At 39.6% G+C, this 17700-nt stretch overlaps 1 protein-coding gene across 2 annotated transcripts in view; it reads left to right on the top strand.

The window, feature by feature from the left end:
* ANK3 (ankyrin 3) overlaps positions 1-17700 on the top strand; it is a 365593-nt gene that overhangs the window by 224725 nt on the left and 123168 nt on the right. The window contains exons 22-23 of one of the 2 annotated variants that reach the window (XM_043926997.1): positions 718-790; positions 953-1015. In XM_043926997.1, coding sequence (XP_043782932.1) covers positions 718-790; positions 953-1015 — 136 coding nt within the window. The remainder of the gene's footprint in view (positions 1-717; positions 791-952; positions 1016-17700) is intronic. The other variant, XM_043926998.1, reaches the window with a different exon arrangement.

The following is a 17700-nucleotide window of genomic DNA, read 5'->3' as shown; positions in this document are numbered from 1 at the left end:
ACATATTAAGTCATTCATATTTTCAAACAAGTAATACTGTCAGTGTCCTTTGGATAGATACAGTCTATCTAGGTAAAAGTTATCAAAGAACAAGTAAAAATTCAGTAAAGCCTTTGCTCTGTAATATACCATTTTTAAGATTTTGTAGATGTTCAAATTATTCTGCAAATGCATCATCTCTAAAATATTTTCTGCAAACACATAATTGTAAAAGTTATGTTTTAAAATCTTAATATTTTGTTTTAGAAATTAAAACATACACATAGGAGGAAAAACAAAAGAAGTGGCTGGCTTGGCAGAAGCAACAAAGACATATTTCTTGCCTTTCATCTGGTTTATCTTCAGCTAGGACTTTTAGTGGAGTGGGGTGGCAGGTTCATCAGACCATGAAAAAGTGTAGCAATAGACTAAGAGAGGCAGTGTCTCTCTCCTTTCCTTTGAAAAAACTTTATTCAGGACCTAAATCTTTTAAGCTGATGTGCTTTGCCACTAGAACTCTTTCACCTTGTATTCATTCTCTGCCATGTATATGATGAGGACCTCAGTGCTACTAAGGGATATTTTTTATGTTATTTTGTAGGTGGGAGCTTCAAGGTATTCATCAATCCCACACATAAATCCCACAGTAAACCTATAGATTAATTTAGGAAGAAATGAATAGTCTCAGTAAAATGTGCTATTTACTCATACTAAAGTGACTGCTTTTTTTGTTACTAGACTGTCATAGAGAAGCACAAAATGAATGTTCCAGAAACTATGAATGAAGTTCTTGATATGTCTGATGATGAAGGTATGAAAACCTCCTTTGAGTTTGTTGTAACAAAGAGTGACTGTGTATTTGTTTCCTGAAGGAAATTCATTGCAAAAATGTTTTTAGAAGCATTAATATGTTTTGTTTTAGTATCAACAGTATGCACTTTTCACACTTACACTGTTCACTTAAATCATGCAGTTCGTAAAGCCAACGCCCCTGAAATGCTCAGTGATGGCGAATATATCTCAGATGTTGAAGAAGGTATTTGCGAATTTTTATTGTGATAAAATTTAACTACCAGTTTTATCTTCCACTTCTTATCTTGAAATATAACCCTTCCCTGAGTTACTAACTTTTCATTTTATCTTGTGATTATTAATTAATGTATCATTTAAACAATATGTATTTGATATCACTGTCTTCTTTTGGTCTCTTTGAGTGCCCTCCCCTTGAACCCATTTTCCTGCTTGAAAATACAAGTGTCACTACTTATCAGGATTACTTTCTTTCTATTTGTTGCTATTAAGTAGAAAAGTGATATTTTGATTGCTTACATTTGAAAATCTAGAAAAGAAAATCTGTTTATATCTAAAATTTTTTTTCATAAGTAAGTGAAGGTTTATGAGGATGGGCTTAAATGCCCATTCTAGGATGTACTCTAAGCTTTGCAGTGAAAGCTATTTTTGATCTTGAACTCATAATGAAAAGCCAACCTGAAAAAACTTGCTTTCAAAATATAAATTTTCAATCTTGATTTCATGAAAGAGACAAAATATAGATGATTATACCTATTCTTCATGTGCTTAAAAGAACCTTTTAGTTTCCTGCCTCACTTAAAAATTAGTGCATTTAAGCAGGTCATGGTATGTAGATATATTAATGAAATTATATCTTTATTGTTCATTGAAAAACTGACATGTTTACAGTGAATAAATATAAAGATGGCAGATGTTGGCATTTTACTGAAATGTTTACTTAGAGTAGAATATGTATTTATGTTTCTTTCCTGCATCATTTGACTCTCCCAAACAACGTTCTGTCTTTTTGCTTCTCCATTTGCCATCTCTCATGTTGTTTTTTTCTTTTGGATCAGTCTTAGCGCAGCTACTCTTTCTTTGCCTCTAGGTCACCTTTATTGCAATTATTGGTTCCTTCTTTGGCTTGTCCAGTTTTCATTGGAAACCTAAGTAGTGGGAAAGCCTACCCGATCCAAAGTCACTTTAGCTTTTTCGGTGACCAGGGGCTTCCTCCTGTAAGTGCATTGTGACCAGAACTGCCCTCCTAGGAATGCTTATGTCTTGATGGTTTAGGGACTTGGTAATTTAGGGACTTGAAAGTACCTGTCTCATTGTTTGTGAATGTAGTTTTGATAAATGTTAAAGGCATATACTCATCATTTTTCTTTCTTTTTCTGTAAACCATCAACTATATATTTATTTCTGCTCATCCCCCAATGGATAATACTTGTATAATCTTTAGGACGCAATGAGTAATATGCCTTACTGTCATACTATATTTCAGTGCTTTCTTTTGCAGCATTATCAGAGTAATTTCTCATGTGCAGAAGCAAAAAGAAAAATGATGGTCTCACAGAGATGCATACACACAGAAAATGTGATGTAAAAAGTACATTTTCAAATAAAATTGTTATGAAATATAATATGACAATCAAAGACCTAAAAATGTGCTAATTTCTAACAGAATATCCCCAAAGAGCTGCACTGATGAGAGGCCAAGTTTGAATGGACATTATAACAACCTTCTACATGTGGAAAACCTTAATTTCCAAAAAGAAGAAATTTTGCATCTCTTAAAGATAATTCACTTAGCTGTTTAACTAGAAATGAAAATTATTTATTTTAGATTTATATCAGCTTGGGAACTTGAAATGAACAAGCAAATTTTCATTCTCATTTTATCTATCTTTCAGCCCTTGCATGTGTCCAGGGGCTCCTGGAAGCAAATGGCTCTTGATTTCATAATGTGTAGAATTTAATGTTGAAATGGGGTTGTTAAAGGTCATTCAATCTGAACAACCATCACTTAGTGCTGGAATTACCTCTGTTAGGAGATCCTTTTCCCAGATGCCTCCATGTGAGTTCCCTAATTCTCGGTCTGCCTATTCCTATGAACAACTCTGGCTTTAAAAATTCTTCATTTTATGGAGCACTTTGTCACTGATTCAGGCTTTAACTTAGTAACTCAGGCTATGATCAGTTTGGCACTATTCAGAACAAAAGCTGCCTCATTCATGTAATAATGCTTCTGATATTTAAAAACACTTTTCATGTTTCTTGTCAGTGTTTTTTCCTTCAGTCATATTATGGGCACTTCCTCCCCCTGTTCCCTTACCATCATGGTCAGTCTCCTATGTCCATTGCAGTGTGTCTGTATCCATCTCCAACTGAGGTGGCCAGAACTGAGCACCATATTCAAGGTATAGTCTGATCAAAGCAGAGTCTATCAGGGCTCTTGTGTTGTCCATAGAAGATACTAAAAATCTATAATTGAAGATAAAAATACTGTTGAGATTATAATATATACTTAATTGAGTCCTATTAATATTACTGTCAGCTAATGTCCCTAAATTTTGCCTTCATCAGGTCCAGTAAACCACATTAGCCCTTTATCACATACTTGTATCATTCTCTGCTGCATGTGCTAGCATTTCTATTTTACTCCAAATCCTACAACAAATCATTTTGAAAGTTTAATTTGAAAAGGAACCCTACAACTGCAATGATAGTATTTACATCTGACTCATTTGTCTAGTAGATTTGCCAGGGCTTTGCCACTGTGGTCTGATTTGGTGCTGCTGGTTTCATTAAGCCCTTTTGAATGGAAACAAATGTTTATTTCCATGAAACCACAGCATATTGTGAATCTATGTGAGAGTTAGTAAGATCTTCAGGTATCCCAGGTGCTAAGAATATCAACAGCTTTTAAAAGCAAATAAAAATAATAAGCAAAATATGCTGTCAGTTTTTCTCAAGAAGAATGAATTTGTAACATGGGAAAATATAATCTGAATTATAAAAATAAAGTGAACATTGAGGGAACAGTGCCAAAAGTAGTCTCTTTTTCTCCACCTTTCTTTTTAATTTTTGCTTTCTCTTTGTCCTCTTGCTTTGGTCCATAGTGAGAAATTAGTCTAAGTTAAAAAAAAAAAAAGCAATGTTGATTAATTTCTAAAAAAAATTTTTCAGAAAAACAAGGCTAAATGTTATCAGTGAATGACCTAAGGAAACAATGGAGCCAAGTTATAGAGCAGAACAAAGGCTGACGTGTCAGCACAGCAGAGATAAAGCAATGTGTTTAAGGCAGGTGATGAGTTCACATGTCGTATGGGTAAGGGGCAAGTAGACCTACTTGGAGGGCCAGACTAATTCACAGACATCTTAATGCTCTACTTTTTTCTTTCCCAGAAAATATGTTACATGCATATAAAATTAATATACATGCAAAATTAATGTTGATTCCAGTACCACTTAGAGTTTTAAGTTTTGCAATTCAGTTTGTCATTAAAAAGAAAGAAAAAACTAAATTGGGGGAGGGAAGAAAGAGGGAAGGAAGAAAGAGAAAGGAAAGAAGGAAAGGAAAGGAGGGAGAGGAATTAAAGAAGAAAATTGAGATTAAGATTCAAGTTGTCTTCTAGTTTGAGTCCTTCTCCCAAGAGTCACCATTGGCTTTGATTCAACAGTGATTTTACATTGCAAATTCCTAGAAAATGTATTTTGTCAATTTTTAAGAATGTATAATCATGTTATTTTAGCTTGCAAAATTCTAGTGGGTTGGGTTATAGCAATAAATCTAAAGAACTGCAGATGGGACATAATGAGACCTGGAATGAAGTCATGGAAAGTAAAACCCCAAAAGGCAGCTCTGTGAAATAGGACTCCACTGAACAGATTTCTGAGACAACTGGGTGAGACAACTCTTGCTGGGAAGAATTATTTAATTCCCAGTTAGTTACAATTCAGATAAGAGTGTAGAAGCTCTTCAGGATCAAATGTAGACCCTAAAATATTAAAAGAAAATGCTAAGAATCTAAGTATACTTAGAAATAATTGTCGGATAGCCTACCAGGTTTTTGTGATGTTTCCTATTAAAGGAAATCCAAAAATCTGGAAACTAGATTCCAGATCCCTCAAGGAGCAAAGAAGAGGTTCATGAAGCAGAATAAATCTGTCTGACCCAGGAAAAAAGTTTTATGTACTAAAACTGCTATCAACTGGTCCTTTGGAATTGAAGCAGTAGATATCTAAAGGCTTGATATCAGGCTTGAGCCTCTCAGAATGTAAACTCTTATAAAAATCTGTGTGTGTGTGTATATATATATATATATATATATTTTTTTTTTTAAAGAATGAGATTCTTTCTTTGTGTGGTGGGTCAAAATCTTTGGATACGTTATTCATAAAAAAATTTTTAAAAGTCTAAAAAAATAAAAATAATTGTCAGATAGGTGTAGCTTTGAGATATAATAAAGCACTGATGTTTCATCTGATAATATGAGAGAGTCGTAATCGGCTCACTTTTGCATCAAAATCAGTGCCTAATGGAAACAAACCACAAATTTCAAAGAACTAAAATGGCAGATCAGTATCCTATAGCCCAAGCTCTTCATTATACTGGTGAGAAGTAAAGCCCAAATAAATGTTGTGTGACTTGCCCAACCAGGTTAGTGGCAGAGCGGGACAAGAAGACACATCTGCCAATCTGTGGCATTAGGTCATCTCTTTCACAACTACGGTAACATGAGCTGTGTTCTTAATTAGAACCCAAGATTGAACTTTTTTTTTGAGCTTCAAAAAAACAATGTGTGCTTAGGAAAAGGAACAAATTGAAACTTGTCACAAAGTAATAATCATTCTTTTTTAAAGACCCAATGAAACTACAAGAGATGGTCCTCTGATCATCTTGGCAAAAGACCAAGATTCACATTCACGTAGAAGAGCTATAAACATAAGGTCGAATGGATTTTAAGAACTCAAAGCAAGTAGTTTTAGCAAACATATCCAAGTATTCTTAGTCAGGGGAGAAAAAGTAGAATTTCATTTGGCACAATCTGAAATTCAAAAAAGCTGGAGAAATTATTTTGGGAAACACAAAGCCAGATATTGGGGGAGATGCCCTATAGCACTTCTTCTCACCAAGTGCTTTGGACTATCCTGATCTCCTAGTCATCCTAATAAATACATCAGACTATCATGTTTTTAGCTTTACAGATCTGGAAGGAAGCCTTGAAGATTAGTTTGCCTCTAGGTGGTCCAAGGGAGTCCTGGTTGCTATACAGAGACTGCCCTTCACTTGAAATCTTACCATTTTATAAATACCTCTAAAATCATAACATCTAACTTCTTGCCTGATGTTTCTCTGCTTACAGATGACCTTTCAAACAGATAGCACATAATTGCATGCTACTCTGGCATGGCAACCCACTCCAGTATTCTTGCCTAGAGAATCCCATGGACAGAGGAGCCTGGCAGGCTATGGTCAATAGAGTTCAAAGAGTCAGACACACCTAAAGTGACTTAACATGCACACTCAGCAATAAAGTCAAAATGAAATACCAGATGCAGAGACCTAATCTTAGTCTCTGTTGTCTCCCTAGAACCTAGTACAGGGCCTGGGACAAAACAGCTCTTCAGTATGTGTTTGCACAGCTGCAACCAAACAGAGGAGACTCAAGGAAAGGAGAGCTGTATACAGGTTTCTGAGAACAGGCAAGATGAAGACAATGTGCCTCCCTGCTCCCTGTTCCGGCCATCGTACCCCTCCTCACTGAGACAGCCCTAGGCGACACAGTGAATCACTAAACACCTTCATAATGACTCTCCGAAGAGGTACCTACAGCTCAAAGAATAGTTCATGAATTTAAAAGAATTTCCAGCTAAAGGGCAAGACCTGTGGGCTGAGATAGAAGTCTTGATTTTCAAACAGAGTCCGTTCTGTCTTTGTTAGCCTGTCTTTGGAATTGGAATGGTTTAGTGATCTTCAGCCACACTGCCCACTTACCCAGCCATGTACTTGCCGTGTCTATTCAGAATCTCACAGATGTCTCAGCCTGCCCTAAACATACCCTGCAAACAGTGTTTCTTCCCACCCTTTTCCAGGTCAGTAAACAGCTCCATCACCCAAGCCAAAACCTGTGGTTCTGTGCAATCTCTCTTTCTTATACTTACATCCAGTCCATCAGTGAATCTATCCATTCTGCTTCCAGAATACATCCCACATCCCTCCACTTCCCACCGCCACCACTCTAATCCACCCGCTGACATGCGGCCCATGGAATATTGCAGAAGCCTCCTTGCAAGTCTCCACTTCTGCGCTTTCCCCACAGGCTCAGTTTTCTACACAGCATTCTCAACAATCTTTTAAAATGTAAATTGGATCGTGTTATTCCATTCCCCAGCTTCAAACCCTCCAAAGCTCATTTGTTGTTCAGTCGCTAAGTTGTGTACAACTCTTTGTGGCCCCATGGCTTCCCTGTCCTTCACTGTCTCCTGGAGTTTGCTCACACTCATATCCATTGAGTCAGTGATGCCATCCAACTATCTCATCCTCTGTCACCCGCTTCTCCTCCTGCCCTCAACCTTTCCCAGCATCAGGGTCTTTTCAAATGAGTCAGCTCTTCTCATCAGGTGGCCAAAGTGTTGGAGCTTCAACATCAGTCCTAACCAATGAATATTCAGGGTTGATTTCCTTTAGGATTGACTGGTTTGATCTCCTTACAGTCCAAGGGACTCTCAAGAGACTCCCTGAAGCTCATAGCTAGGTTTTAAAGATTCATATATATTGTTGTATATAACTGTAGTTCATTTGTTTTCATTTCTATATATTATTCCATATGCCTGGATCATAATTTGGTTATCCATTCTCCTGTGGATGGAAGCATGGGTTGTTTCCAGGGTGGGGCTGTTGCAAACAAAGCTGCTATAAACCTTATATATGTTTCCTGGTACACATACATATATGTACATTTCTGTAGGGTATAACCCTAGGATTTTAGTTGCTAAGCTGTAGCTTATGCAAAGACAATAGAATTCATCACAACCAGGTAGCACTAAACTAGGATTATAAAATTAGATAGTGAGGCTATTAAAAAAAAAAAAAAACAGGAAAATAATGTAAAGAAAGCTATTATAACACCAGGAGGAGGCAGGAGGAGGCTGTGATGGGATAAGAGTGTGGGTGGCGGCTTCTGGGGTGCTGATGTTCTATTTCTTAACCTCTGTGTATTTATTTTATAACAGGCTGTTAAAATGTATGTTGCATATCATGTATTCATTTGCACGGTTGCTGTATTTCAAAATAAAAGTAGCTACCTCTTCTAAATAATACACATACACCCCCAAACTAGTACAAATACAAAAGTAAAATAAAAACTTCCCAAGGCTTTACAGTGTACTTACAATAAAACTCACAGCCTTTCCGTGGTCAGTGAATCCTGTGTAATATGGCCCCTGGTTCCTCTTTTGCATTCTTTCAATCACACTTTTTGATTTCTTCCTAATACTCATCTCAATATGTTAGTCATCAGTTTCAGAAAAGCAAACTTTTTCTGGCAAGGGCCAACAGTTAATATTTTCCATTTTTCAGGCCACATGGTCTGTGTCCTAACTATTCAACTCTGCTTTTGTAGCCCCAATAGCTAACAGAACAAATGAGCAGGGATGTGGGCAATAAAGCTTGATTTACAAAAACAGGCAGGGGACTGGAATTTGCCCAGACTGTCATTTGCCAAGTTGGGATTAATTTTATGTTCTTTCAAAGTAGGCTGTTAGTGCCATGGAAGCAGAGCTGTCTTATCACCATCAGAGCACTTAAGACACATCCATAGGAGTCCTCACTCAGGAGGAGTGTTGCCACCTGTGTCTCTTTCCTTCCCCATCCCCACCCCGTCCCCACCTAGGATTCGAAATAAATGAACACCCTCAATGAAACACACAAGGTACTTACCATTTATGGAGCCCTTTCTATGTTCTAGGCATTAAGCACCATTCATTTCATGTACTATGTTGTTTAAGCCTCATGACCCTCTAGTTTAGAGCCATTGGTATCCCCATTTTATAGATGTGAAAATAAGTTCCAGCAAGGTTAAAGACCTTGGTCAAGGTAACACAAATCAGTTCAGGGGCTTATAGTGGAATCCCAGTCTCTAGCCTCTAACATCCAGGTAATTTAGATAAGAGTCCTAAAACAATTGGATTATTGTAAGTTGTAAATGAGATAATGTATAAAGGTTAGCATGGAGAGATAAGAAAGCCTCCCTCAGCAATCAGTGCAGAGAAATATAGGAAAACAACAGAATGGGAAAGACTAGAGATCTCTTCAAGAAAATTAGAGATACCAAGGGAACATTTCATGCAAAAATGGGCTCAATAAAGGACAGAAATAGTACGGACGTAACAGAAGCAGAAGATATTAAGAAGAGGTGGCAAGAATACACAGAAGAACTATACAAAAAAGGTCTTCATGACCCAGATTACCACAATAGTGTGATCACTCACCTCGATCCACACATCCAGGAATGAGAAGTCAAGTGGGGCTTAGGAAGCATCACTATGAAGAAAGCTAGTGGAGGTGATGGAATTCCAGTTGAGCTATTTCAAATCGTAAAAGTTGATGCTGTGAACGTGCTGCACTCAATATGCCAGCAAATTTGGAAAACTCAGCAGTGGTCACAGGACGGGAAAAGGTCAGTTTTTATTCCAATCCCTAAGAAAGGCAATGCCAAGGAATGCTCAAACTACTGCACAGTTGCACTCATCTCACAGGCTAGCAAAGTAATGCTCAAAATTCTCCAAGCCAGGCTTCAACAGTACGTGAACTGTGAACTTCTAGATGTTCAAGCTGGTTTTAGAAAAGGCAGAGGAACTAGAGATCAAATTGCCAACATCCATTGGATCATCGAAAAAGCAAAAGAGTTCCAGAAAAACATCTACTTCTGCTTTATTGACTATACCAAAGCCTTTGACTGTATGGACCACAACAAACTATGGAAAATTCTGAAAGAGAGGGGAATACCAGACCACCTGACCTGCCTCTTGAGAAATCTATATGCACGTTAAGAAGCAACAGTTAGAACTGGACATGAAACAACAGACTGGTTCCAAATTGGGAAAGGAGTACATTAAGGCTGTATATTGTCACCCTGCTTATTTAACTTATATGCTGAGTACATCATGAGAAATGCTGGGCTGGATGAAGCACAAGTTGGAATCAAGATTGCCGGGAGAAGTATCAATAACCTCAGATATGCAGATGACACCACTCTATGGCAGAAAGCGAAGAAGAGCTAAAAAGCCTCTTGATGAAAGTGAAAGAGGAGAATGAAAAAGTTGGCTTAAAACTCAACATTCAGAAAACTAAGATCACGGCATCTGGTCCCATCACTTCATGGCAAATAGGTGGAGAAACAGTGGAAACAGCGTCAGACTTTATTTTTTGGTGCTCCAAAATCACAGCAGGTGGTGACTATAGCCATGAAATTAAAAGATGCTTGCTCCTTGGAAGAAAAGTTATGACCAACCTAGATAGCATATTGAAAAACAGAGATATTACTTTGCCAACAAGGTCCGTCTAGTCAAAGCTATGGTTTTTCCCATAGTCATGTATGGATGTGAGAGTTGAATTATAAAGAAAGCTGAAAAAAAAAAAGAAAGCTGAGCGCCAAAGAATTGATGCTTTTGAACTGTGGTGTTGGAGAAGACTCTTGAGAGTCCCTTGGACAGCAAGGAGATCCAACCAGTCCATCCTAAAGGAAATCAGTCCTGAATATTCATTGGAAAGACTAATGCTGAAGCTGAAACTCCAGTACTTTGGCCACATGATGCGAAGAACTGACATTTGTAAAGACCCTGATGCTGGGAAAGATTGAAGACGGGAGAAGGGGAAGATAGAGGATGAGATGGTTGGATGGCATCACCGACTCAATGGACATGAGTTTGAGTAAGCCCCAGGAGTTGATGATGGACAGGGAGGCCTGGCGTGCTGCAGTCCATGGTGTCGCAAAGAGTCAGACAAGACTGAACTGAACTGATAAAGGTTAACCCAGACATCTCCGTGAATGTTAGTTACAAGGCACTTTATCTTACTTAATCTTCTCAGAGTAGTTGAGAGCAGTTTTGGAACTATTCTTATTCCTAGTTTACATTTAGTCCTAATTCAAAGCCCTAATCTAAAGTTTTATTAACCCTCACTTGCATTAAGGAATCCGAGCCTAAAGGGGTTCAAGATACTTGTTCAGGTTCACATCGCCAATGAAACTGTAATTTGAATTTAGGTTTTTTTCACTTTCAGTGAGATGCTGTAAGAGAACATATGAAAGTCACAAGAAAATTCAAAAGAAGGGGAGATGACTGGAGGCCTCAAGAAGGATGCATTTTATGGAACAGACAGAATGTGAACAAGCAGAAGTTTGGGGGTTGAGGAGAAGGGAGGGGACTGGAAAGAAGTGTTCGAAGTTCGGGGTCAAAGCATTAGAGACCGGAAGAGCTCACAGAAGACTTCAACATGAGGCAGGGGAGCTGGGCACTGACCTGGCTGAGGATCCCAGGGCAGGGCACAGGGAGGAATGGAAAACCCTGGGCACACTGATGTTTGAGAGGAAGAGGAATGCCAGAGGGAGTGGTGAACAACAGAGGGAGAAAACCAGAAGAGTGAGCTCTAGTGGATGCCGTCCATGGGAGAAACTTCCCTGGGCCGGTCCAGTTAGAGGAGCACAGGCCATCTGCGACAGCAGCTGCCATGTTCATAGTGTCATGGATACAGACCCAAAATAAGTAGTTCTCATGTAGTTATTTTTTTTCCCTAGAAGCTATGACAGATGAGCAGCTGGAGCAGTCTGTGGCATGAATAGGAACAAGAGTCAGCTAAGAGCTGACAGGGAATTAGCATGTTTATTGATTAAGTACAATAGGTGGTTTTTTCATTCACTCAAAACAAGTTGTAATTTTGAATATGATTCCTTCCCACTCGCACTTCGTTTAGTCTCTGCTTATCTACCTAGAAAGTCTGAGCTTCTTCATGGGGAAGTGGGTCCTTATGTGACCACCCCTGCCCCGCTCCCCCAAATTGGACTCTTACTACAGAGAGAACCAGAAGTGGAGGGTGACACTGGGGGAAATCAGCATGGAGAATGCTTGGCCAGGGAAAGGCCAGGTGGTGGCAGAGGGCCGGGAACAGGAGGGCTTGGAGAACGGAAAGACGTTACACAGGGCAAGAGGTGGTCCAAGCACCTGGGCCAGAAGCACAGTGAGGATGAGAACTGGCCACAGGCTGTCTTTACCTTGTATGGATACACCTTTTAGGTAGAGGTAGGAGATAGAACACAGATCAATAACTGGTGTTTGCTGCTCTGCACAGTGAAAAGCGGTTTATGTGTAAGAAAAGGAGAGACCAGATTCAAGCCCACAGAGTAATCACAATGCTTGTACTGCTTTATGCCTAAGGGTAGTGAGCATCTTCTGGTGCTTTGCACACACAGTCCTCATATACATACATAAGGAAGAGCCAAGATCAATGAGATCTGGATGTGGGGCTGAGTCTAAACGAATTGCCAAGAAAGAATGAACAGAAGGGACTTACTGGCATGACACAGCCACCTTGAATTTAGCAATGTAATTTCTCCGTACGTAAGAACCATTTTAGTGTCTGATTTCACAGGATTACTTTGTGGCTAGTCATTGTCTGGTCTTACTTAAAAGTGGCATAGATTTTAGCTAATAAGGTCAGTGTAAGTAACCGTGTGCTCCTCTCTACCTGCATTCTGTCTCTATCCTTTAGTGTCCGTTTGACCCAAGTCATTGTAACATCTAATCTTCCTCAGGTGACTGACAGTAATTTCTGCACTAGGGTTAACGAGTATTGATAAAAATAGGAAAAAATTATAGTGTCTGCCCCAGAATTGTCTTTTTCTAGCTCTTCACAGGAAAGACACAGAATTCTTTTTCCTTTCTGGAATGGGTTTGTTTATGAACCCAACCAAGATCACAGGGGGTGTTTTTCATTGCTCCATCTGGAAAGCTTCCAACACTGAGTCATGTGTCCTTACTTTGGAAACTGTATCTCACTTGGATTAAGGAATAGTAAACCGCAGTACAGTTTTTAGAAAGAGGTACATCTAGCCACAAAGAACAAAATAATGTGTGAGAGCAGAGAGTCACTGACTTTGCACTCAAAAATGTCAGACTGAATAGAAAGTCATTTGTTCTGTGCCTTCACGGTGACCTGTTCTTGTCATTGCTTAAGAGATGTGCAAACTTTGCCATTAAGCCCGGTTCCTTTATGGCCACCTATGAAGTCAGTCCTTACCAGCACCTGGAGTTAGGGAAAGAAAGAAAAAGATAGCAGGTGGCCCTCCCATGAGAGGTACACTAATCCTTTAAAATGACGCACACTTCTTAAGACTACCTATGTCACCCTTGCTCATCTAACAGTGTCTCAACTTACCCCATTGCTCACACACCTTTTGAGAAGGAAATGCGCAGGAATCCTTGCTTAATACAAACTCTTCCTCCAAACTGCAAAATGAAAGATGAAATGCACACTGATCTGGAATCTAAGTAACTTTCCACTTATTTAGTGTGTGAGTCTCAGAATTAGACTTTTAGAACTAGAATTTGAAGGGACTAGCTACCTACTCTAGTGTTCTGGCCTGGAGAATTCCATGAACTGAATAGTCCGTGGGGTCACAAACAGTCAGACACGACTGAGTGACTTTCATTTCACTCTAAGTGGGTCAGTTCAGTTCAGTTCAGTCGCTCAGTTGTATCCAACTCTTTTCGACCAAACGGACTGCAGCACGCCAGGCCTCCCTGTCCATCACCAACTCCTGGAGTTCACTCAAACTCATGTCCATCCAGTTGGTGATGCCATCTAACCATCTCATCCTCTGTCTTCCCCTTCTTCTCCCATCTTCAATCTTTCCCAGCATCAGGGTCTTTTCAAATGAGTCAGCTCTATGCATCAGGTGGCCCAACTATTGGAGTTTCAGTTTCAACGCAGTCTTTGCAATGAACACCCAGGACTGATCTCCTTTAGGATGGACTGATTAGATCTCCTTGCTGTCCCAGGGACTCTCAAGAGTCTTCTCCAACACCACAGTTCAAAAGCATCAATTCTTGGGCACTCAGCTTTCTTTATGGTCCAACTCTCACATCCATACATGACTATGGGAAAAACCATAGCTTTGAATATGGATGGACCTTTGTTGGCAAAGTAATATCTCTGCTTTTTAATATGCTGTCTAGGTTGTTCATAACTTTTCTCCCATGGAGTAAGTGTCTTTTAATTCCATGGCTGGAATCACTATCTGCAGTGATTTTGGAGCCCAAGAAAATAAAGTCTGCCACTGTTTCCGCTGTTTCCCCATCTATTTCCCATGAAGTGATGGGATCGTATACCATGATCTTAGTTTTCTGAATGTTGAGCTTTAAGCCAACTTTTTCATTCTCCTCTTTCACTTTCATCAAGAGGCTCTTTAGTTCTTTTTCACTTTCTAACATAAGTGTGGTGTTTTGCATATGTGAGGTTACTGATTTTTCCCCCGGCAATCTTGATTCCAGCTTGTGTTTCATCCAGCCCAGCATTTCTCATGATACAGTCTGCACATGAGTTAAATAAGCAGGGTGACAATACACAGCCTTGACTTACTCCTTTTCCTATTTGGAACCAGTCTGTTGTTCCATGTCCAGTTCTAACCGTTGCTTCTTAAACTGCATACAGATTTCTCAAGAGGCAGGTCAGGTGGTTTGTTATTCCCCTCTCTTTCAGAATTTTCCACAGTTTGTTGTGGTCCACACAGTCAAAGGCTTTGGTATAGTCAATAAAACAGAAGTAGATGTTTTTTTGGAACTCTCTTGCTTTTTCAATGACCCAATGGATGTTGGCAATTTGATCTCTGGTTCCTCTGCCTTTTCTAAATCCAGCTTGAACATCTGGAAGTTCACGGTTCATGTACTATTGAAGCCTGGCCTGGAGAATTTTGAGCATTACTTTACTAGCATGTGAGATGAGTGCTATTGTGCAGTAATTTGAGCATTCTTTGGCATTGGCTTTCTTAGGGATTGGAATAAAAACTGACCTTTTCCAGTCCTGTGGCCACTGCTGAGTTTTCCAAATTTGCTGGCATATTGAGTGCAGCACATTCACAGCATCATCTTTTAGGATTTGAAATAGCTCAACTGGAATTCCATCACCTCCACTAGCTTTGTTTGTAGTGGTGCTTCCTAAGGCCCACTTGACTTCACATTCCAGGATGTCTGGTTCTAGGTGAGTGATCACACTATCGTGATTATCTGGGTCATGAATATCTTTTTTGTACAGTTCTTCTGTGTGTTCTTGCCACCTTTTCTTAATATCTTCTGCTCTGTTAGGTCCATATCGTTTCTGTCCTTTATTGAGCCCATTTTTGCATGAAATGTTCCCTTGGTATCTCTAATTTTCTTGAAGAGATCTCTAGTCTTTCCCAGTCTATTGTTTTCCTATATTTCTTTGCATTGATCACTGAGGAAGGCTTTCTTATCTCTCCTTGCTGTTCTTTGGAACTCTGCATTTAGATGGGTATATCTTTCCTTTTCTCCTTTGCTTTTTGCTTCTCTTCTTTTCAAAGCTATTTGTAAGGCCTCCTCAGACAACCATTTTGCCTTTTTGCATTTCTTTTTCTTGGGGATAGTATTGATCCCTGTCCCTTCTACAGTGTTCTGAACCTCCGTCCATAGTTCATCAGGCACTCAGATCTATCAGATCTAGCCCCTTAAATCTATTTCTCACTTCCTCTGTATAATCATTAGGGATTTGATTTAGGTCATACTTGAATGGGCTTGTGGTTCCCTACTTTCTTCAATTTAAGTCTGAATTTGGCAATAAGGAGTTCATGATCTGAGCCACAGTCAGCTCCTGGTCTTGTTTTTGCTGACTGTATAGAGCTTCTCCATCTTTGGCTGCAAAGAATATAATCAATATGATTTCGGTGTTGACCATCTGGTGATGTCCATGTGTAGTGCCTTCTCTTGTGTTGTTGGAAGAGGGTGTTTGCTATGACCAGTGCTTTCTTTTGGCAGAACTCTATTAGCCTTTGCCCTGCTTCATTCTGTACTCCAAGGCCTAATTTGCCTGTTACTCCAGGTGTTTCTTGACTTCCTACTTTGCCTTCCAGTCCCCTATAATGAAAAGGACGTCTTTTTGGGGGGTTAGTTTTAGAAGGTCTTGTAGTTCTTCATAGAACCATTCAACTTCAGCTGCTTTAGCATTACTGGTCAGGGCATAGACTAGGATTACCGTGATATGGAGTAGTTTATCTTGGAAAAGAACAGAGATCATTCTCTCATTTTTGAGATTGCATCCAAGTACTGCATTTCGGACTCTTGTTGACTATGATGGCTATTTCTTCTAAGGGATTCTTGCCCACAGTAGTAGATATGATGGTCATCTGAGTTAAATTCACCCATTCCAGTCCATTTTAATTCGCTGATTCCTAAAATGTTGACATTCACTCTTGTCATCTCCTGTTTGACCACTTCCAATTTCCCTTGATTCATGGACCTAACATTCCAGGTTCCTATGCAATATTTCTCTTTGCAGCATCGAACCTTGCTTCCATCACCAGTCACATCCAACAACTGGGAGTTGTTTTTGCTTTGACTCTGTCTTTATTCTCTCTGGAGTTATTTCTCCACTGCTCTCCAGTAGCAAATTGGGCACCTACCAGCCTGGGGAGTTCATCTTTCAGTGTCCTATCTTTTTGCCTTTTCATACTGTTCTTGGGGATCTCAAGGCAAGAATACTGAAGTGGTTTGCCATTCCCTTCTCCAGTGGACCACATTTTGTCAGAACTCTTCACCGTGATCCGTCCTTCTTGAGTGACCCTACACGGCACAGCTCATAGTTTCATTGAGTTAGACAAGGCTGTGGTCCATGTGATTAAATTGGTTAGTTTTCTGTGATTGTGGTTTTCATTCTATCTGCCCTTTGATGGAGAAGGATAGAGGCTTATGGGAGCTTCCTGGATTAGCGTCCTCGTACTACCATATTCCTCTTCCTTCGTACTCCTGCTTCTCTGCTTTTTGAGAATGCAAATATTGGGAGGTTGAAGGAAAACCATGATCAAACAGAGTCATTTGGATCCTTCATGATGAAAATGTACTGTCTAAACATTAGGGGAGGTAGATATCCTATTATAAGGTTTTGAATGGATGGAAAAGATTTTCTCTTTAAAATTACCTGGGTATTTATGTCCCTTATTTGAACCTTCAAAAGCATAAAATAGGCTGTGTCTTACCTCTTTATTTGTCTCTGAAGGGGTTAATAATACTGTGGAATTTCTGGAAAGATGAAAAGAAGTAACATATCCTTAAAACATTTAAAGCAGTGATCAGCATAAAATAGGTGCTCGGAAAATGGCAGTCCCTCTTTTTTTTTATCAGATGGATAGGACTGTCTGTATTCTTCGTGCTATAGGATTAGAATTAGGCCGGGACAATACTAGAGAAAGAGGGAGAGCTTGGAGCATTTAGGTCTTCAGTTTAAAACAGCAACAACCAGTGTGGGTTGACATTGCGTTGTCACCCACTGATGAGTTTATGTTGCTTGTCACTTGGACGACAATTGTTAGTCTATAGTCAATTTCAAGGACCCTAAAAATCTAACCCAACCAACCCATTTCCTACAGCTCAGTTGCCTGTGACTTTACTAAAGCCAGATGCTGTTGGTCTCCAGCATTCTGTCCCACTAGGCGCATGCTGTGGCCTGGGATAGCCAACTTCCGGCTTCTGCCCTTCTCTTCCTACCTTTTCTCACACACCCTCCATTCAGCATCTACCAGATCTACAGTCCAGTGTGCTACCCTCTTCCTTTGTGCTTCTGTAATACTTTGTAATGCCTTTCACACACCATCTGTCCTGGTGGTGCGTTGGAGAAGTACCTGAGCTTTGCAACTTGAC

The sequence above is a fragment of the Cervus elaphus genome, chromosome 15 (genome assembly GCF_910594005.1).
Source record: "Cervus elaphus chromosome 15, mCerEla1.1, whole genome shotgun sequence".
In the NCBI taxonomy this organism is placed as follows: Eukaryota; Metazoa; Chordata; class Mammalia; order Artiodactyla; family Cervidae; genus Cervus; species Cervus elaphus.
The sequence above is the reverse complement of the archived record's forward strand: the minus strand, read 5'-3'. Positions and strand labels throughout refer to the sequence as shown.